We start from the raw sequence: 23,093 nt of genomic DNA on the forward strand, positions 1-23,093 counted from the left end.
AAAAATTTTAGTTTAGTTATTGTTTTTTTTTTTTAAACCGAATCAAATTAAAAATGATCACACCTAATAAATTTATATGAATACCTTTATTTAAAATTATAATTATAAAAATCTCTAGTGTCATAAAATTCTAAAATTGTTTGATTTATCTTAAGAACTTGATAATCAAGACACTAGATCAAGTTTGAAAATTATGACTTTATAAAACGTTTTAATCAAAATGATTGACCTAATTGAAACATAACTGGACAAAATTTTGATCGATTGATTTATTTTTTTACTTGTAAGAAAAAATAAACAAGTATAATGGATGATTTACTCAAAATGAAAAAAAAAAAAACAAAAAAACCAAATGAGTCCATGAAAATGAATAAACCAATAATGAAAGGAGTCATAAAAAAGCAAAAGCAAAACCCTACTTGAACCCTTGGTCTTCCCTCCCCTCTACACTCTCATTTCCAAAAGGAACAGAGGAAGCTGCAGCCTGAACAATGCAATTCCTCTTCCGCTCCCTCCCTAAACCCCGCCACCAAGGTCACCGCCGCAGCCTCGTCGACTTTGCGGCCATCAAGCACGTCAGAGACAGGGGCTTAGACCATGCAGTTGAGCGAGAAAAGCACTTAAAGCCAGTGCTTTCAATCAAGAACTTAATAAAATCAGAGCCATCAAGATCACTTCCTATCTCCATAATCACTCAAAAAAAAGACCTCCTCAAAATACCAATACGGCCAATAGAGTTAATTAGAAGATACCCTTCAGTCTTTGAAGAATTTCTACCTGGTGGCATTGGAATCCATCCTCATGTCAAGTTAACACAACAGGTACTTGACCTTGATATTGAAGAACAGTTAGTTTATCAAAGTGAGAGTTATAAGAATGATGTTGCTAATAGGCTTTTAAAGTTGTTAATGATTTCAAGAATTGATAAAATTCCATTAAAGCTTCTTGATTTCTTATTATGGGATTTGGGTTTGCCTCAAGATTGTGTGAAGAGTTTGGTTCCTGAATTCCCTGATTATTTTAGAGTTCTCGGGGATAAGAATTTGTCGCCTTGGTCGGGTTCGGATTTGGGGTTGGAGTTGGTCTGCTGGAATAATGAACTGGCTGTTTCAGTTATGGAAAAGAAGGCAAAAAGTAGAGAAACTGGTTATGTTAAAGGGATGCCTACAGAGTTTCCAATGCAGTTTTCGAAGGGTTTTGAAATGGATAAGAGGTTGAAGCAGTGGATTAGTGACTGGCAAAAGTTGCCTTATGTTTCTCCCTATGAGAATGCTATGCATCTTGGGCCTAATACTGATGAATCAGATAGGTGGGTGGTGGGTGTGTTGCATGAGGTACTTAATCTTTGTGTTTCGAAGAAAGTGGAGAAGGACACTCTGTTGTGTTTAGGAGAGTGGCTGGGGATCCGGTCGAGGTTTAAGAGAGCATTGCTGCACCATCCAGGGATATTTTATTTGTCGAATAAGATAGGGACTTATACTGTTGTTTTGAAGGAGGGATATAGGAGGGGATTGTTAGTTGAGAAGAATCCAGTGGTGGATATTAGGAATCAGTATATTCATCTTATGCACACGGTTGTCGAAGAACGTAAATCAATTATTGTACATGGAGGAAGCCAACAACAAGAAAATAAGACTGATGGCAAATCTGAAGGGCAAGGAGAAAAACAAGATGCTAATGATTGTGTGGAAGTGACTGATGCGGGGTCTGATTTTGAGGATGATAGTGAAGATGGTTACGAGTATAATGAGGAGGAGGAAGGCGAGCGTAGGAAAAATGATCATAGAAATGCCCCAACTAACAGGGGAAGAGCAGACAGGAATAAGAATTTGGATGTGAGGGGGGACTTGAAGCATGCTAGAAGAGAAAGGGGGGTTGAGAAACACCATGGTAAGACAAGGGATAAAGTTGTACAAAATGACGACTATAAGTACAATGATGATGAAGAGGAGGGTGAGAGTAGGACACATGCTCGTACAAAAACCCCAAGGGGAAGAGCAGATGAGAAGAAGAATTTAGTTGCGAGGGGGAGGTCAAGAAATGTTAGAAGAGAAAGGGAGGTCGAGAGACACCACGGTAAGACAAGGGATAAATTTGTATCAAGAGATGATTATAAGTACGACGATGATGAGGATGGTGAAATTAGGACACATGCTCGTACAAAATCCCCAAGGGGAAGAGCAGATGAGAACAAGAATTTAGATGTGAGGGGGCGTTCAAGAAATGTTAGAAGAGAAAGGGTGTTCGAGAAACACCACGGTAAGACAAGGGATAAAGTTGTATCAAAAGATGATTATATGTACAATGATGATGACGGGGAGGAAGGAGAGAGTAAGAGACATGCTCGTAGAAATGCCCCACGCAGCGGAGGAAGAGGAGATAAGAAGAATACTTTAGATTCAAGGGAGCATGCAAGGAATGTTGGAAGAGATAGAGGGATTGAAAAGCGCCATTTCAAGACCAAGGATAAATTTCGACCGAAAGATTCTATCAGAAAAGAAATGAGTAGAGGGTACAATTTCCACGAAAGGTCACAAGAGTGATCAGCTTCGCCTAAGAAAAAGAAGGAATCGTTGACAGCCAAGAGGACTGCTACTTAAAAAATTTAATTATCTGTGTAAACTAATATTCTGCAGGTTAGCTTCTTGTTCTATTTCTTTCTTTTGTTTGTTTTTTTGTTTTTATTTGGGCAAGGGAATGCGGCAAGGGAATGCAAATTTACATTCTTATAATTTGCTCTTTCATAACTTTAGTTAACTCTCTATATTGTTGCCTAACAAAAGCAAAAGGAAACCTGGGACCTGATTTTCTTCTCAAAATTTGTACTTTCCGATATAGGATTCTAACCTACTGATTTTGTAACTACCATTATTACTGGAAAACTGTGGAATCCTGTGCCTCTAAGCTCGCAGTGCCAATATTTTCTGAGCACCTCTATATGAAAGTTGATAAGCTGCAGTCAAATAAGCATCATTACATCCAAACTGAAAGAACATGTTGAATTGTGCATGAGAGGGTTAACTCTTAGATGGTCAAAAGAATTGCAGTAATGGGACCGTTGAAGCATTGACTATCTTGTGTTGTTTAGAAATGGTTTTGCAGGAACTTGTTTTCCCTGCCTGTCTTCATTGAGTTTAATTTCTACGGTCTTTCTGATTTTATTGATTTATTTGTTTGAATCCAAGAACTTGGTAGTTCTCTAAGATCTGCGCTTCAAAGTCTTCATAGACCCTTCATTGGTCTGGGCAGATGAGGGACCATATGCATTGATAGACACCATCTCAAACCCAAAAGCCTAAGCTTTTGGGTTATTGAGCCATCTTTGTATATATGCACTTCAAACTTCTCCTTCCTAGCCAAAGGGGGATTCCCTCACTCTAATGCTTAGCTCAACACACTACTTCATAGTATTCTATATTTAGAATTTAGATGGAGAAACAGAGTTGGTGAATGGGGAATCTGCTGTAGTTACATGTATGCTCTCTGTCATGGGATGGGGAGTAATGATTTCCGAAGTACTGATCTACTATTCTCTTATCAATGTTATAGAATATGCACATATTTATGATGAATATGTGATCCGTATTCGTGTGCGTGTATCTTTGGTGGTTTCCAATTCAAGAACAGTGCAATAATTGCCCCATTTCTCAATTTACCATTCATGATATGCTGCTTTATTGAAACAGTTGTAACAACTTCTATTTGTATCAACAATTCAACTTTTTTTGCCTTTCCCATTTGCTGTGTTATGTGAAATTGTCAATAGAAATGCATTTGATGGCATGAGGTGATTGTGTCAACTATCTGGACAGCACAGAAGAAAGAAAGGAGTGCCATTATATCAAAGTTTTTGACATTATTTTAGAGTAGGGCTCATTAACTGAAGAATAAAGCTGAGCAAAGATACAGATAAAACTGCTTACATGGATGTTACATTATCTATACCATTCATTTCTCCTCATGGTTTTGTTAGTTTAAGAGAGCAAGACTAAGTGTGGACTTCAACTTAGTCTTTGATTCTTTTTCCAAAAAGAAAAAAGAACCATGTTGTTATGGGTTTTTCATCCATTTGCATGCAAAGGCCAGGTAGACAACAATTGAGAAGAAACCATATTGTCTTCTCCTAAATTGATGTAGAAAGTGAGTTTTCCAAATCCTGAAGAATATAACTTGGTTATGGATGTCATGTGCAGTTTCTGCCACAGTAGATCTTAAAAAATAATAGTAATCATATGGTGCATACTGGCAAAACTCGTCTTTAAAAGTTTTCTTTTTTTGATGTCTTTTGATTTTTTCAGCCTCCAAATGATCACAATGCTACGACATACATGTTTTTCAGCCTCCAAACTCTTCTTTGTTGATGTGCAGGTTTCTTCGATTCATCATCTTCCATGCAAAATTTCAAATTCCTGGTTTCGCTGTAAAGATTAATGAGATATGACATTTGTTGCCATTACTTTTGACCATCAAGTCTGTTTAGAGTCTTCGAGACTCCAGAGAACAATAGGTCTCTAGTTGCTGACCTGTCAAGAGTGTTGACAGTGGCTTTTGAACGCTAGATGTCTGAAGTTACTCAAAATGATCTTTCACTTGCCCCCCTGACTATTCTTCAATGTTGAGAAAGAGCACCCCTATTCTTCAAGTATTCAGGATGGATATTTTGATGTAAACTTGTGGACTGGAGAGCCCAGTCCTGGAAATTCTTTTAGATAAATAAAGAGAAAACAAGCATCTCTCTCTCTCTCTCTCTCTCTCTCTCTTTTAAATTTGCTATGCAAATTACTACAACTTCATTTGTGAAAATAAAAAGAAAGCAAAGAATTTGGTCTTTCTATGGGAATATTTATCTTTTTGAAATTGTTCTCATGGCTTTGGCAATTCTTCAGAGACCTTATACTCAATCCAGAAAGGCCGGTAGCCCAACGTTCACTATCATGTTTTGCCTTTCAGAGCCACCCCCATGTGATCTCTCCAAGAACTTGACGACGACATGAACTCAATCCAGTTTCCCCCACTAAAATGATAAGTCAAAAAGCAAAAACTCACCACAATGATAGGAAAGGATGCTAATCAATTTAACTTTAGAGTGAAATTGAATGACAAGGAATCAAAATGATTAAAAAAAAAGTAGCTTAGTTAAACTTTAGAGTGAAATATCTATTTTCTATGAAAAAAAAAACTCAAAAATAATTTTAGTAGGTAATTCAGAATGATCAATTTGTCATTCCGGAATTTAAAGGGGGCAATTGCTTCCTACATGGTTTTACCTTTATATTCTCAAATTCAAATTTTTTGAAGCTTACCTTCAATGATGTTTTTGTCTTTTTTTTATTTTTTAATAAATAGTTAAATAACTTATATGCTGTTGGAATTGGATTTTTCATAGCTTATGCTCTGGGGGGCATTTTTTTCTTTGCACTCAAGCTAATTTGTAATTGTCAGGCTAGATTAGGGAGCCCTAATTGTGTTGCGTGTGAGACCACTGCCTTTCATGACGATGTTTGAACTGTCTTGACATTGCCTCCTTAGAGAGAAGACTTGTGTAGCCAAAGACTATCAGGTTTGACGTCAATAACATTTTTTTTATTTCTTCCCTCTCTACTCCTTTAAAATTCACGCTTGACATTTAAAATTTCACGGTAATCCCTTTAAGTGGAGATATTTGAGTGTCATTCCTTATTCTTTTGATTTGTAATTCTTGTCCTTGACCCATTTATAAATTTTTGATATGTTTGCAATTTCATCATTCAATCTAATTTTTTTTTAAAAAAATTTAGTCTCGAGTTTTTTTCCTTTATTTTTTCTTGTCTTTTCTATAAACTTTCAATCATTTTCAATTTTATCATTTAATTAAAATTTTCAATTTGTTATTTTTTAAAATTTAGTTCTTATTATTTTGATGGTTTCTTCTTTTAATTCTGTTGTTGAATTGATTTTTCTTTTCAATTTAGCCCTTTAATATAAAATTATCCATCCTCTCATTTTGTTTTCCATATTTGACCATCATTCATTTAAATGTTATTTTTTCTTTTGAATTATTTTTGTGATTTTTTTTTAATTTCATCATTTTACGTTTGATTTATTGAAATTTAGGATTCATGGTTTTTTCAAATTTGGTGTTTCCGATCAAATGGCTCGAGTCATGGGTTTTATAAGCTAACATAGGCGTACATCGTTTTTTGGACTTATTTACTTTTGTAATCTCATTATTTGATGTTGATTTTTTTAAAATAGAATTCATGTTTTTCTTTGTTTTTCTTTTTATAAGGTTATCATGATTTTATGACTTGACTCTATGTGTTTGGTGGGTTAATCTAGGTGGGCTTATGCCTTTTTTTTTGCTATTAATTGCTGTTTTTTCTTTTAGATCCTTTTGTGATTGATTTTTCTTTTAAATTTGATCATTCAATATTTGATTAGTTAAGAATTGGCCTATGTGGTTTTTTTATATTCAGTGCTACCAATCAAATGGCTTAGGATAAGTGTTGGCTTCAATTTATTTTTGAGATTTATGTTTTTCCATCTCATGATTTGACATTAGCTTTTTAAAAAATTATGTGTCGTCATTTTCTTTGTTTTTTTTTTTTATCAGGTTATCTCAATCTCATTACCTGATCCGTGAGTTTGACGGGCTAATCCAGACAGGCTCAAGTCTTTTCTTGGCTTATAATTGCTTTTTATTTTTTATGTTTGATTTTTTTTTTCAATATCATCTTTCAACATTTGATTAGTTGAAGATTGAGCTTTCAAGTTTGCCAAATTTAGTTCCTTTAGTTAAATGAATTAGATCACAAACTTACTGGGTTAACATAGGTTGACATCGTTTTTTTAGGTTATTTTTTTTCGTTTCATCATTAATATTAGTTTTTCTCATTTAACTTTGGTTTTTTCTATTCTTTAAAATGTGATTGCGTCGCCTGAACATCATTTTTTTTGCTCGATATTTTTTATTTGGTCATTATTGGAGCACGAGTCACATAGTTAGTAAAAAATATTAAAACACATGGGAAAAACACTATGGGTGGTCCATAGTATTTTCCCCATTTCACCCCTATAAAAACAAACTAAATGCCTAGCTATTAAAGGTATTTTGGTATTCTCATAGGGGTATAAGTATCTTTATATGTTTGTTATACATAGTAAAATTAACTTTGTTACCACTGTAATTAAATTTTTTAAGGCTTATGCCTAGGAGCATTTACATCTTTTTCATTTTTTATGCATAGTAAAATGACTAAATTACTCTTTAGAAGTAAACTCTCATTCACTAATGGTTAGGGGTGTTTTGATATTTTTATAATGTTTTTTTTATATATAACAATCAAGTTTGTCGAGAGGTTTTATTGGATTTTCAATTTTTAATGCATAGTAAAATTATTTACATGCTATCGGGGTAAAAGAAATTAGCTCCCTTGCAGGGGCTTTTTTTATCTTTTGATCTTGGCTTTTTTGTTATTCTCAAAATGGTAAATATAAAATACTCATAAATAGAAGAAGTTTGCAAATGCATTGTAGACGCTGCCCATGCCCTTTAGGCAGTGCATGCAGTGGCGTCTTATAGCTATACATTACTTTTAAGGTGGTACACGTTGATGTCCTTTACTTGGTGGTGTTGTATGTGTGCAAGATGGAGCTTCGATTGGGCTCTAAAGGATTTTTTTCCCTCTCCTCCTTTTTTCTCTGTCTTATCCTTGTTGAAGTATGAGTGTGTCCTATCATTTATTTTTATATTCAATTTAGTTCTTATTCTTTTGACACTATATCTTTTATTTTTTTTAATATTATTTTGATTGTTTGTTTTTTCAATCTCATCCTTATTATTTAGTTTAATTTGATTATTATGTCAAATTTGGTTCTCATTCTTTTGCTTTTTTTTTTCCTTTTATCAATTAAATTTTGTTTTCAATTTCATCCATAAGCATTTGATTTTAATTTATTCTTATGTTAAATTTGGTCTGCATTCTTTTTATTGTTGTTTGTTTTCTTTTGAATGCTCCTTTTTTTTTTTTTTCCAACTTAAATCTCTTAGTATTTTTCTTATTAAGAGTTTTTTTTGTTGTTTTTTCATTTTTACGGGGTTAGTCCTGACCTTAGGCCAAGATCACGGGTCTTAAAGGTTAACGGAAGTGAAAATTTGATTTTTTAAATCCTTTTATAAATTTGATTTATTTTCAATTTCATCCTTTAATAATTGATTTTTCTTTTTTGAATTGGTCTTTGTGATTTTTTTTTCAACTTTCTTTTATGTGGGGTTACCCAAATCCCAAGGTGACTTAGATTTGTTTTTGTTGTTTTTTTTTTTTAAAATTATATTTTTTATAGTTTCGCCAGTAAGCGTGTTTTTTATTGAGAATTTTGCTTCATTGTTTTTTTTTTTTTTAAGGAATTGATCTTTGTGCTTTTTATTTTTTACATTCCTCTCTATGGGTTTATTCTAATTATGTACCTATGATCTCGAGGTTAGTGAGTTAAGTCAAGTTGGTCCATATCTTTTTTTTTTTCTTTTTTTTTAAATTATATTTTTTCAGTTTATCCATTTAGTATTGGGTTCTTTGATAAGTGGACTTCATAGTTTTTTTTTCAATATGCTTTCATTGATGATTTTATTTTTTTATTTTATATTAGCATGAATAATCATTTGATTGAACAAACAATTTATGCTAAGATACAAAGTTACTAGACAAACCTAAGCGTATGATCCATATTGTAATATCAAATATTTTAATTTTAGTTATTTCTTGTTTAAATATTGATTTATCTAATTATATGCTTGTATAAACATTTGGGTTTGTGACTGAGAATTGTTTATATAAGAAAACACATTGGAGAAATATATATTTTTATTTTTTATTGAAAAAAAAATTATTTGATCCGTGGTGAAGTGCGAGTCACATGGATGGTAGTTATTTAAAGAGGACTGCAAATATTCTAAAAACTTAATAAATATAATAAATAAACATTATTAATAATAAAATATTATTAACACTTAACAATTAACAATTAACAAAAGAAACTAAAAAGACTTGGGGTGTTTTTTCAGTGCACAATACTATTCACACACTCATAAATCATTATTCAAACCTTATAGTTTTCACATTTTATGTTTTGATTATTCAACTTAATTTCTATTATATCTTAGTCATGGGCAATTAAGGAAGAGAGAGAATTAGCTTTCCATCGACCACATTCCAGCTACAAAAACAATAATTTTGGTGTCATTGGTTTATTTTCAAGAGGAAAATTCAATGGAGTTGATTTGAGCCTTAAATCAAGAAAAAACAATAGATTGGAATTAAAAAGGCATTTTTGATTTGAACTAATTTTTAGATTTTAAACTAAATTATAGTGTGTTTTGAGGGTGGAAATGAGGTTGCGAAGATTATTGGGATTTTTTTATTTGTTTTTAAAGTGAAAATAAGTTAATTTTTTAATTGTTTTATTTTTTAATTTTTTACAGTGCTATTAAAGAAAAAAAACCCTATTAACTGACAACCTAACACTACGAGCAAATAAAAAAAAAAGAAGAAGAAAAGAGATAGAATACAAATACAATCAAATGCAAGAAAGAAAAAAAGAAAAACAAAAGTTGCCTCGATATCCGTACATGCAGCATGGCAGGGCAGAGCAGCGTTGGGTCCTCACACATTGATCTGTGAAAAGAAGATTGGAGAAAAACAGAGAGTAGGGTTTCTATAAAGTGTCCCAATCAGTCTGATGGGTACGAGATATGCTCTCTCAAGATATCTTTGGCTGCTCTTCCTCAGTTGAATATTCGGTCAAAACTCAAAAGTAAAGCAGAATATAACATAAAAACATGTATTACAATGGGTTTTTACTCGACACTTGGTGTAAAAAAAATAAAAAAACCCAAATATATGCCTCGAATTTTAGCTGGTAAGTCGATTATTGCATGACAAGGCAGCTATCTAGGGTAAGAACTGTGCATGCACATGCCATAAGGTTATCGCCTGATCTTCCCTTATCAACAACACCCTTTTTGTAAGAACATTATCGTGCAGACTCCATTACAGAGTTGACATGCAATGGGCAGTGTTTCTCAGAGCTTTAGGATGCCAATCTTGGCCAAACATCAAGTATGGTGACTAGTGAGCAATATTGTCCAATTCCTTGTTTGAGAGTGTAATAGTAATTGTTTTTTAAAATAATTTTTGTGTTGAAATGTATTAAAATGATATTTTTATTTTTTTAAAAAATTATTTTTGAAATCAGAGCATCAAAACATATAAAAAATAATAATTAATTTTCAATAAAACAAAATTAAATTTTTTTAAAAATACAGATACAATCACATTTGCAAACACTCACTTAGATAACAGGTAGTGTATCTCATAGCTTTAGCATGCCAATCTTGGTGGTATGGGGATCAATGATCAAATATTGTTACATCCATAATAAGTTTGTTTAGAATCATGATTGTGATTGCTTTTTAAAATATTTTTTGTGTTAAAATACATTAAAATGATTTTTTTTTATTTTTTAAAAATTATATTTAAAATTAATACATTAAAACGATCGGAAACATATAAAAAAATAAATTTTAGTAAACAATAAAGTTTCCAGAGGCTCACTAAGGTAAAAGAAAGAGACGCAGGCAATAAAGGGTATCTAGACAGATTTATAACAAGTAGAAGATAATGTAAAAATGGAAAACCGAAAGCAAGATATGGAGGAAAAGCTCCTTGACATGTTGGGCAAGAAGAATGGCTGTGATGCTATCCTGCTGAGCACAGAAACTCTGCTTCCAATAAAGATATGCATGACCAGGTGGTCGATCACATCCCGAAAAGAACATACATGAACAAGAGCAGTTTTTTTTTTTTTTTTTTCTTTTTCAAGTTGTTGATGCACTTTTGTCATCTGGTGAGATAGAGAAGAATATAATCATTTTTCCATGGGAAAATGTGCGAAAAAAGCACAGAAGAGCAAGCTGGAAATTACTTGATGTGTCAACATTTCAGGTCCTGCAAAAAGTTGCACCCAAACAAGCACAGTGATCATCCCTATCCACTACTTTTGTTGCTGTAAGAACATTTGGAGCCCCCTTCTGGTCCCGTCAACGTGTATTGACAAATTACGTGCACCTGATTTTTTTTGTTTGCTGCACTGCACTTTTATTCTCTCTCTCATCGTTATTAAACCTGGACTGGTCCGACGGGTCGACCCGGGACCCGACCGACCCGGTAGCTAGACCGATCAGGGTTTGTCAAAAAACCGGCCGGTGCAACAACCCGGCAAAACCCGTTGACCTGGAGGGTTGACCCATGACCCAAGCGACCCGGACGAGACCCGATGTTTTGGAGGTGGTTCGCTTGAGACGATTGCAGGTCGATCTGGGTTTAGAGATCTTGAGGGTTGGCGTTGGGTTCCATTTCTTTCTTCTAGCTTGACGATTGATGACTGTAACTTAAAAAAAATTAAAGATTAAACGGGACCAAACTCACAGTTTCAAGAGAGAGAGAGGCAATAGGTACAGTACCAGCACCACAGGCTTTATTATCACCAACAAGTCTTTAACATCTCTCTCTCTCTCTCTAGCTAATGTTTTCAAGCATGTAGAAACCAGAGGAATTTGCAGGGAAAAGATGTAAAAGAGAGAGGATTCGTGTGGTGTTTTTAAACTTTAGAGCATGGGTGCGTAAGGAGCAAGGACTGTGCTTCACCCACGGGGAAAGCATGTCAAGGAGCCAGAGAGGGTAGGAGAAAATGGTGATGAGATTAAGAGATCTCTGCACAAAACAACCAACAACCAACAACCAATAACGTCACCCTTTCCCATGCCTATGCCCTGCCACATTGGGTCCCACTTCACCTCTTTATAATTGCTTTTCTTTCCCATTTTTTTTTAACCACCTGACCCCATAAATAAGTAAATAACCTGGGTTTTATGGGTTGACTCGGGTTAACCCGGGTTGACCCATAAAACCCGGGACCCGGTCCTTTGGCCGGTTCAACTTCCGAACCGGGTTTAATAACTATGCTCTCCCTCCCTCTCTCTCTCTCTCTCTCTCTCTCTCTCTCTTTTAAGCATTTGCTTTTTTCGTGAACATTATATCTTTAGTTATGGCCTTTGTCTGATCAATCATGCAATTGCATTTGCACTACAACGTCTATACATGTTTCATGTCTCACGTGTGCTGCTTAACAACAATTATTCTCTTAGAAGATTGTAGGGGGAAATGACAAAAAAAATTCTTGTTTTTTTCAATACAAATAGGAAACAAGAATCATCATTTTATTATTTTTAATCATTAAAAAATCCTAACTAGCTGGTTTTAAATTTGAATAAAAAGATTGATTCTGTATAAAAAAACATGTCATACCTTGTACACTTTACCTTAAGTTGTATTTTTTATTTATCTTATATAAAATAAGGTAATGTTATGTTTTCTGACTGTTGGTCTGCCTAATGGATAAAGTTGGTTTAAACCAGCAGAGTGGACCATAGCTTTGGGGAGGGTCAAGTTTGTCATTCTAAGTTAAAACATAAAATAAAAGAAACTATTTTTTATTTAATATCGATAATATGTTTTATGTATAAATTCATAATTTTCTATATTAAAAAAACAAAATAAAAAATTTTGATGTTTTTCAAATGTAGGCTAAGTTTTAATATAAAATCATAAACTGGTTATGATTCTCATTGACTAATTTTTTTTTTTGAAGTATGATAAAAATATGAATGAATGTTTTTTTGAATTTGGTTATATGCACAAAAAAAAAAAACATATTTTTGTACTTTTGGAAAAAGGAAAAAATTTGAATTTTTTTAATAAATTTCAAAGAAAAAAAATATATTTTTAATACCAGGTCCGTATCTTATATTGTAAGTCTATAACTCAATATTAAGTGAAATTCTGGAAAAACATGTGAGGGATCCATAAATAATTTTAATATGGTCCTTGGATTTTCTCAGAATTTCTGAAAACTATTTGAGGCTTGTTTGGATAAAGCGCACAAAATAAATAAATAAATAAACCTTGCTAGAAAATTAGTAAGGTGCCTTAACTAAAAAGTCAAAGATTTTAAAGTTGTTTTAAAGTTGTGTTTGGTAAACACACCTTAAGAACACAAAAAAATATTTTTTACCTCTTGATAAAAACTTGACTAGCCAAATATGCTTTTATTTTAGGAATGAGCTTAGCCTACTGACACGACCAAAAGATTGATGTCTTCTCCCAAGTGCAGGAGTGTCGAAGTAATAAATAACCCGGCAAGACCGGGGTCGAACCACAGGGAGGTTAATTGTATAAATTATAAATAACAACACGATAACAACAACAATAATAACAACAATAATAATAGTAATACTAAGAGTAATAATAATAATACTCAGTAACGTGGCGTTGTTATACTGAGAATGATCTAAAAAGATCGGGTCACAGGTTTCCAGCCTATATACTGAGTTTATGAAAATATTAAAGAGATATATTATATAATATAAACAGATTTCTGATGCGAATGAACAAGGCAAGACCAACATGTCAGGATCCTTGATCAAACACAGAGCATACTTAACGTACATATAATATATAACAAGAATGTAAATAATAATAATAGTAGTAGTAATAATAAAGAGAGCTTTGAGAGGTAAGGTTGATGTAAGGATTAAACAATAATAAAAACAAATGTCAAGGTTAGAGGATTCACTAATGGTATTTCAAATAAATATAATATAAACTCTTTTTATTACTCAACTGGAAACCACACACAAAGGAGGTTCCAATCGGATGATTTATCGTTATTAGCTCATTATAAATTGTTAACATGATCATATTAATTATCTTATCTAAGTAACACCATACTTATCAATATCATCAGGCATTCATGTTGCTAGTTTATGTTAACAACAAATCAAGTTCCTATCATAATAATGATGTAGGCCGAAAACTATGAAGGATCAAGCATTTGATGTACCAAGTGTTATACAACACAAATCTAGATTAAACATTAAGCAAGGTATTAAGAATTAGTAAGATAAAAAGATAAAACATGTTAATAACAATCTTTCTTGGATATAAACATTAAAGTCCATGTTAAGTTTATATTATATCTATTCTAACACCACTAGTGAAACCTTTTCACCTTGACATAATTAACTTAGCTAAACATAATGAAGAAGAAAAACATAAATAAACAATATAAGAACATAAACATGATATAAGTTAACTAAGTATAGAAAGGAAATGAAAAAAAAGCATAAACAAGATATTAATATAGCATGAAAGAAAAGTTGAACATTACAAAGAGAGAAAAGCAAGAAGATGATTTTGATCTGAAAAATAATATATAAATACATGGCAAATGCCTCCTTTTATAGGCTAAAAATTAGAACTATTGATTGGTTGACAAACTATTTAGTTGGTGGCCAACCATTGATTTGGTGGCTGGTTTTTGACAATGTTAGCTGCTGGTTCTTGACATTATTGGCTGGTTATTGATATTGTTGGCTGATCAAAACGTCATTGCTAACATCATAATTAGAGACCTTTGTTCCATTAAAGCTGTGGCAATTGTCTTAGCTTTCCAACAAAAAAAAACCAGAGATCATTTGGACTTCTAGAAACTCAAGATATGAGCTGAAAACCGAACAGTGTCCGAGCTGCAGGACAGGTTCCGACTTCTCCGTTGTTCCTAAGATTTGAACTTGAAAACGGCAGATTTGAGTCTTGTACTCTTCATGAAAGTTTGTAGGTCTATGTCTTAGCTTTTCGATTCATATAAAGTAGACCTAAATCCGAGTTCTACAACTCCAGTTATGATCCAATAACCGAATGGTGTTCGAGTTTGGAATTGAACCAGCATCTCTTCTCTTAGCCTAGTCCTCTTTTTGTCTCTTCACTTTCAATAGTTAATCACATCAATAAATCCTTTGAATTGTGAGATATACCTGCATTCAAAATAAACATTTACCATAAATTAAAGATATATTATATTATCAGACTTGTTATTATAAAAACATGTTGTAGTTAGGGGAATTTAATGATACTTTAGTGCAATACGATGATATAAAACCTTAATGAGAATGCACTTTTAAGTACTAATCACACCCCCCAACCAGCTTATTACTAGTCCCTAGTAATCAAAGCGTTAAAAATAGAAAAACAATTTGCAAGTTCCACAAAAGCAAGGCATTCATCATTCAACTTCCATTAATCTATCCAGATAAACAAACTCTCATTAAATTTATATATCTGCTTTATACTTTTTAAACAAGATATTAATAAACCTTCTTTTATGTGCTCAATGTATGAAAACATAAATTATGGGGCTTTTATTGGAAGAAAACAATATTATGTTCTAATGTTTTTCTAAGGTTAACTGCCTTGGGTTGGGACTAATACTTTTTTTTTTTTTTTTTTTATATATATATACATATAACTTAAAACACAATGCATCATTAACCCATATAGCGAGCTTTAAGCTAATGACTCCCAGACCAGTTGGTCTTAGGGCATCAGGTGTTGAGACACCCCTACGAGCTTAGTAACTCGGGTTGTAGATACTGATATGTAGATAGTGCAATGTTTGATTCCCTTAAGCTTTCTCCTCAACCCATATAACAAGCACTGGGCCAATAGCTCCCAAGTCAGTTGACTTTAGGGTACTAGGTGTTAAAACACCCCTTCGGGCTTAATTGCTTAAATCAAGGAGGCTACGAAACCAAACTTATCTACTTTTTTTTTTTTTTTATTCAATTTGTTTGTTTGTTTGTTTTTTTTTTATTATATACTATCCCTTTCCTTTAGTTGTTACCTTTAACAAAAGAACATGAATAATGTAAAAATCCAATATGCAACCCACAATCATATGTTAAAGTGTGTGTGTGTGAAAAATGAAGGTTTAAGAATACTTATTAAATGAGTATATAAGCAGAATTAAGTGATAACAATGTGAGAGTTTGTAAACCTGAATATTTCAAGAAGTATTTATGATAGACCTTGGTAATGATACTTATTAAGATGCGTCTCTAGAGTCAATAAAATTTCCTCCTTACTCTACCATCCTAATAAAGATACTTACTAAGATGTGTCTCAAGAGGTAATAAAACTGACTCTATACTCTGCTATCCTAATAACAATGTTGTCAAATTGTTTTAATAATAGAAAACACAGTTAGTTAATAATTTTTTTTTTTTTTAATATATCAACTACCCTCTCCCCCCAACCAAAACGAGAACATTGTCCTCAATGTGCTAAGCAGAAAGAAAGAGTATAGAAGACATCACCTGAAACAGCAAACACTGACAAACCTGAAAACACACTTAAACAAATATAAGAAATAACAAAAACATAAAAATAAAAACAAAAGACACAAAGTTTTTACAAACTAAGGCTCAAATCCAATTTAAGCTTTTTACGGCTTTCCGTAGTTGACCAATTTAGGCGACTCATGGAGGGAACAATTACAGGGGATGAAAGATTGTAGTTGGTCAATCAATTGTTTCAACAGTAGCAGCAGAGATTATGATTTGTCGTGCCGAAGATGTTAGAAATTCCTGTTCCACAGCATGATCAAGGAAAGACAGTAACTTATCATAAAAACCATTAACATTTAATAAACCTATGGGTTTATGGTGAATGTGCAGTTTGGGCCCAAGAGGAAAATATGAAAGATCTCTTCCAATGTGCCCAGACCACCTGGTAAGGCAATAAAGGCGTCAGCATGGTTAAACATTGTATTCATCCGATCAGACATTGTGGGGACCCGTACTTCCTCTCCAATTGTTTTTCCAATGAGGTCCCCTTGTGCTAAAGCTTTGGGGACAACCCCCAAAACTTGACTGCCTCCCATTAATGCAGCCATTGACACACCTCCCATTAACCCAAGGCTAACCTCCCCCATAAACTAAAATGAATCTTTCTCTCAGCTAGTACCCGACCAAGATGATTTGTTGATTCTAAAAACTCTTTTTCTTTCCCAGGACTGGATCCACCGAAAACACAAATATTTCTGATGGGATGACTTGAGGAACCTGCCATGTCTACACACTTCTATATTTGATGAATGTATGGGTTGAGTAGAAATGAAGGGTAGGAAAGAAGAATTTATAGATGAGAATTTGAAAATGCAATCATACCACCTATATGTAGGCCAGCTGTTGTCTCACACTCTCTCTCTCTCGCTCTTTATTTAGTTATTTATTTATGTTGACAAATCATGTATGTACAGGTAGTTGTGATTGTGGCTCACATCTTCCCTTGGTTTTACGTTCAAGAACGGCTTAAACGCCCTCTATGGGTCGAGGATAGGCTTCCCATCCAGTTTTCTTAAAAACTGGCAAACAGGGTCTTTTTTAGTCAGATTCCCAAGACTAAGTCGATCATGTTCTTTATGGAATTGTGGCCGTAAATCATGAATTACACGATGCACATCTCCACTAGGATGCGTCTCAAGGGTCAACAAAAGATTATCTAAAGACCCCTTACTTAGTCCATCCTTAATGAATTGTATCTTATCTTCACGGTTTACAGATACCATTCCTAAAGAACGACATGTCACATTACAAGTCCATCTGACACATCTGTGACAGACTTTCAGTCGTTTTGCACGACGTTTCTTTGCAAAAGTGCTTGTACCTGTTCCAGGCATGTGTGAAATGAAAGAATTAGAGGACTCACCTGATAATCGTACCTTTGCTTCAATTAGCCAGCGAATATCTTCAGGAATTCCATGATTCATTAACAACCTCAATCTTGCACACCTAGCACGGTAAATTTTTGTAATTGCATTTAGAGGCAGAGCGGGAAAATACCTTTTCAACTTTTCAAGAGTGGTGTCCATTTTCAAATGAGAATTGGGGAAAAGATTCAAAGAAGGGAGAAAGAGCAGAGAATTGTACAAATATGTACAAATATCAGTAATTTGGGAAACTGAAAGAACCGACTTAAGTCACGGAGTACCGTTATCCGCCATTTGACCGGGGTGAAAGAGAGACTAGCAAAACAAAAGTTATACCAAAACACAAAACAATGTGAGGAAAAAAAATCAATCTTTATATACAGGATCACTCAATTCAATATAGTCATTTTCAACTGAAAAATTGTCAAAATAAACTTTTAAACGATGCCCATTTACCTTGAAAACATTGCCATTCTTTGGATTCTCAATATCACAGGCCCCATATGGATACACATGTTTCACAATGAAAGGACCGCTCCATCTTGATCTTAGTTTTCCAGGAAATAAATGGAGTCGAGAATTATAAAGCAACACTTTTTGACCAACATTAAATGTTTTTCTCAGTATTTTCTTGTCATGAAAGTCTTTGATTCTTGCTTTATGAATTTTTTGAAATTGTCATATGCATCATTTCTTATTTCCTCAAGCTCATTTATTTGTAATTTTCGCAGCTGACTAGCATCATCAAGGTTTGAATTGAAAAGCTTTAATAGCCCAATAAGCTTTATGTTCAATTTCCACAGGCAAGTGACAAGGTTTCCCATAAACTAGTCTATAAGGTGACATACCTAATGATGTTTTATAAGCAGTTCGATAAGCCCAAAGTGCATCATTAAGTCTTAAAGACCAGTCTTTTCCTATTAGGGTTAATGGTTTTCTCCAAGATTTGTTTGATCTCCCTATTAGCAAGTTCTACTTGTCCATTTGTCTGGGGGTGTATAAGGGGTGGTAACTTTGTGTGTAATTCCATATTTCTTCATTAAAGACTCAAATGACTTGTTACAGAAATGTGTTCCACCATCACTTATCATGGCCCGAGGGATTCCAAATCGACTCAAAATATTGTCTCTTAAAAAACTTGATCACTGTTTTATGATCATTATTACGACTTGGAATTGCCTCTATCCATTTTGAAACATAGTCTACTGCGACTAATATGTAAACAAAACCAAATGATGGAGGAAATGGACCCATAAAATCTATACCCCAACAGTCAAAGATTTCAATGACAAGAATAGTATTTAAAGGCATCATGTGACGTTTTGAAATAGATCCTAACTTTTGACAGTTTTCACAAGTTTTGCAGAATGCATGCGTATCTTTAAACATGGTGGGCCAATAAAATCCACATTGTAAGATTTTTGCAGTTGTCTTTCTTGATGAGAAATGACCCCCACAGGCCTCAGAATGACAAAATTTAATAACACTACTTACCTCATTGTCGGAAATGCATCTTCGAAATATTTGATCAGGACAATATTTGAATAAGTAAGGGTCATCCCAATAAAAGTTCTTCACTTCGTTCAAGAACTTTCTTTTGTCTTAAGTACTCAATGAGCTGGCAAATGTTCTGAAACAAGAAAATTAACAATATTAGCAAACCAAGGCATTGTAGAGATAGAAAGTAAAGATTCATCAGGAAAGTAGTCATTAATTGGTGTGATGTCAGATCTTGAATCAGTTGTCAATCTTGACAAATGATCCGCGACAACATTTTCGGTGCCTTTCTTATCCTTGATTGTGATATCGAATTCTTGAAGTAACAAAATCCACCGCACCAATCTAGCCTTAGAATCCTTCTTAGAAAGAAGATATTTCAACGCTGCATGATCGCTAAAAACAATAACAGGTGAGCCAACAAGATAAGATCTGAATTTTTCACATGCAAATACTACTGCAAGTAATTCCTTTTCAGTGGTAGTGTAATTCATTTGAGCACTATTTAAAGTTTTACTTGCATAGTAAATCACATAAGGTTTCTTGTCTTTTCTTTGTCCTAAAACAGCACCCACGGCATAATCACTAGCATCACACATTATTTCAAAAGGTAATGACCAATCAGGAGGTTGAATAACAGGAGCAGAAGTAAGCAAGCTTTTAAGTTTAACAAAGGCTTCTTCACAATGTTCAGTCCATTCAAAAACATTATCCTTTGTTAGAAGGTTACATAATGGCTTAGATATTACACTAAAATCTTTGATGAACCTTCTATAAAAACCAGCATGTCCTAAGAATGATCTAACATTTTTAATAGATTTTGGTGCTGGTAAGTTGGCAATTAACTCGATTTTAGATTTGTCAACCTCAATTCCTATTGATGAAACAATGTGACCAAGAACAATACCATTTGTTACCATAAAATGACATTTTCCCAATTCAGCACAAGATTCTTCTCTTCACACCTGTTCAAAACCTTTTCCAAGTTATTTAAACAATCATCAAATGAATCACCAAAAACAGAAAAGTCATCCATAAAAATTTCAAGAAAACGTTCAACCATATCACTGAATATGCTAAGCATGCATCTTTGAAACGTGGCTGGTGCATTACATAATCCAAAAGGCATCCTTCGATATGCAAACGTACCAAATGGACATGTGAAAGTAGTTTTCTCTTGATCTTCAAATGCAATTTCAATTTGATTGTAACCTGAATAGCCATCTAGGAAACAATAAAATTCAATGACCTGCAACTCTTTCTAGGATTTGATCCATGAAAGGTAAAGGAAAATGATCTTTTCTAGTCATTGAATTAAGTTTCCTATAGTCAATGCACATGCGCCAACCAGTAATAGTCCTAGTTGGAATTAACTCATTCTTCTCATTTGTTATCACAGTAACTCCAGACTTTTTGGGTACAACTTGGGTAGGACTTACCCATTTGCTGTCAGAAATAGGATAAATGATTCCATTATCTAGAAGCTTAATGACTTCATTTTTCACTACTTCTTTCATATTAGGATTAAGCCTTCGTTGCATTTCTCTAGATGGTTTAGCATTTTCCTCCAAATAAATCTTGTGTGTGCAAATCAAAGGGCTAATTCCTTTTATGTCAGCTATGGTCCATCCTAATGCATTTTTGTGCATTTTCAGAGTTTTGTAATAACTTACCTTCTTGATGAACATTAAGTTTGGAAGAAATTATTACCGGAAAAGTTTCATTTTCTCCCAAAAATGAGTATTTGAGATTAAATGGTAATGGCTTCAAATCGGGTTTTGGTGGTTGAACACTTGAAGGTATGGACTCAATTGATCGTGGTGGCAATTCCTCAATTTTCGGTCTCCAACTATTTGCCTTTGACTTTTCCTGAAAATAAACCATTTGCAAATCTTCAGATTCATTAAACTCAGTTTCACTGGAAGAATTTTCAAATTGATCATAGATTAATTTTTCAATAAAATCTACTTCCTGTAAATCATTATTATCTCCAGGTTGCTTGTAAATGTTAAAAACATTCATCTCCAATGTCATGTTTCCAAAAGATAACTTCATCACTCCATTCCTACAATTAATTAATGCATTAGAGGTTGCAAGAAATGGACGTCCTCAAATAACAGGAATTAGATTGCATGCTTCAACAGGTTGTGTATCCAACACAATAAAATCCACAGGAAAGATGAATTTATCAACTTGTACTAACACATCTTCAACTATTCCTCTAGGCACTTTTACAGATCTATCAGCAAGTAAAAGAGTTACAGCAGTTGGTTTCAACTCACCTAGATTGAGACTTTGAAAAACCGAATATGGAAGTAAATTCACACTAGCTCCAAGATCAAGTAAAGCTCTGTCAATTTTATGTTCTCCAATAAAGCAAGAAATTGTAGGACAACCAGGGTCTTTATATTTCAAAGCATTATCATTTTGAAGAATGGCACTTACTTGTTCGGCTAAAAAGGCTTTCTTTTTCACATTCAGTTTTCTTTTCACAGTGCACAGATCTTTCAAAAATTTAGCATAAGAACGGTACCTGTTTAATAGCATCTAACAAAGGTATATTGATCTTTACCTGTTTGAAAGTCTCAAAGATATCAGAATTATGATTGACTTTCCTTTGTTTGGTCATGACATGAGGAAATGGAAGTGCTGGGCGGTGAATCAGCCTTTTCTTTGCAATGTTCAGGTTCAACCCCTTCCTTACCCTCAGAGATAGACTCTTCATCTTTCTCACAAGGTTCAAGAGTGGGTTTTTCAATAACCTTACCACTACGGAGAGTAGTGACTGATTTGACTTGATCCATATGTTGGTTTTCCGGAACCACTTGCACTTGAATTGTATTGCCCTTTGGGATTTTTGTTGTGGTTGAGATGGAAACTTACCTTTCTCCTGAAAACTAAGAGCAGATGTGAACTTTGCAAGAGTATCTTTTAGATCTGCCATGGTTTGAGCATTTTGAGTGTTGATTGTCTCTTGCTTTCAATGAATGTATGCAGTGTTTCCTCAAGATTTCTTCTAGGAGGGGGAACATAAGGAGGTGCATATCCATGAGAATTTTGAAAATTATGGTGTGCTTGAAATGGTGGCTGTGAAGTTTGTGCATTATTGTTACCATTCTTCCAACTGAAATTTGGGTGATTTCTCCAACCAGGGTTGTATGTTTGTGAGCATGGGTTATTACTTGGCCTTTGAAAACTATTTAAAGCATTGGCTTGTTCATTGGAGACATTCCTTAAAAGAAGGCAAAGTTGGACAATCATTGGTTGAGTGTTCATTAGTTTTCACAAATTTTGACACACAATTTCTTGAACAGATTTTAACTGACCACTCTTTTTTAATTCTAGTGCCTCAACTTTTTTAGCTAAAGATGTAAATTTGGCTTGGAGGTCATGATCTTCCCTAAGGTTGTACATGCCTCCATTAGATGTATGAGGTTGAGTTTTACCTGGTGCCTCACACGTGCCTGTGGTGTCCAATTTTGAGCATTTTCAGCTAACAAGTCTAGGTACTCCATTGCTTCATCAGGGTCTTTATCTTCAAAAGTTCCATTGCACATCAATTCCACATTTGCCTATCTTTAGGTGTTAACCCTTCATAAAATTGTGAAAACCATCTCCATCTTTTCAAAACCATGATGAGGACAGGTGTTAAGCAAGTCTTTATATCTATCCCAACACTTGTAAAATGTTTCTCCTGGTTTTTGAGTGAAAGTGGTGATTTGTCTTTTGAAAGAGTTTGTTCTATGAGAAGGGAAAAACTTCTTTAAAAACTGTTGTTGCATTTCATCCCAAGCACGAATGGATCCTGACCTAATATTTTGTAGCATGTTTTAGCTTTATCTTTTAATGAAAAAGGAAAAAGCTTTTAATCTGATGGTGTTCATGCTACAATTTTAAGTCATTATAGGTGTTACAAACTTCTTCAAATTCTCTTAAATGCAAGTATGGATTTTCCA

At 33.7% G+C, this 23,093-nt stretch overlaps 1 protein-coding gene and 1 pseudogene across 2 annotated transcripts; both read left to right on the top strand.

The window, feature by feature from the left end:
- The first annotated feature begins 376 nt into the window (after positions 1-376).
- LOC118035508 (uncharacterized) lies at positions 377-4,700 on the top strand. Of its 2 annotated transcripts, XR_004685189.2 has the most exons (2): positions 377-2,636; positions 4,369-4,700. XR_004685189.2 is itself a non-coding variant. In XM_035041095.2 (1 exon), exon 1 carries the CDS (start codon positions 492-494, stop codon positions 2,541-2,543), a length of 2,052 nt encoding a protein of 683 aa, XP_034896986.1. In that variant the 5' UTR covers positions 377-491; the 3' UTR covers positions 2,544-2,899. The 2 variants fall into 2 exon arrangements, 1 of the variants encoding a protein (XP_034896986.1); XM_035041095.2 differs by lacking the exon at positions 4,369-4,700 and having other exon boundaries at positions 377-2,899.
- An 18,064-nt stretch (positions 4,701-22,764) lies between these two features.
- Positions 22,765-22,875, top strand: LOC118035563 (small nucleolar RNA R71; annotated as a pseudogene).
- The last annotated feature ends 218 nt before the right edge of the window (positions 22,876-23,093 follow it).

This window comes from Populus alba, chromosome 13 (genome assembly GCF_005239225.2).
Source record: "Populus alba chromosome 13, ASM523922v2, whole genome shotgun sequence".
In the NCBI taxonomy this organism is placed as follows: Eukaryota; Viridiplantae; Streptophyta; class Magnoliopsida; order Malpighiales; family Salicaceae; genus Populus; species Populus alba.

Excerpts from the sequence above, each read along its gene's own strand:
- LOC118035508 (XM_035041095.2), top strand. The coding sequence starts at position 492 with ATGCAATTCCTCTTCCGCTCCCTCCCTAAACCCCGCCACCAAGGTCAC.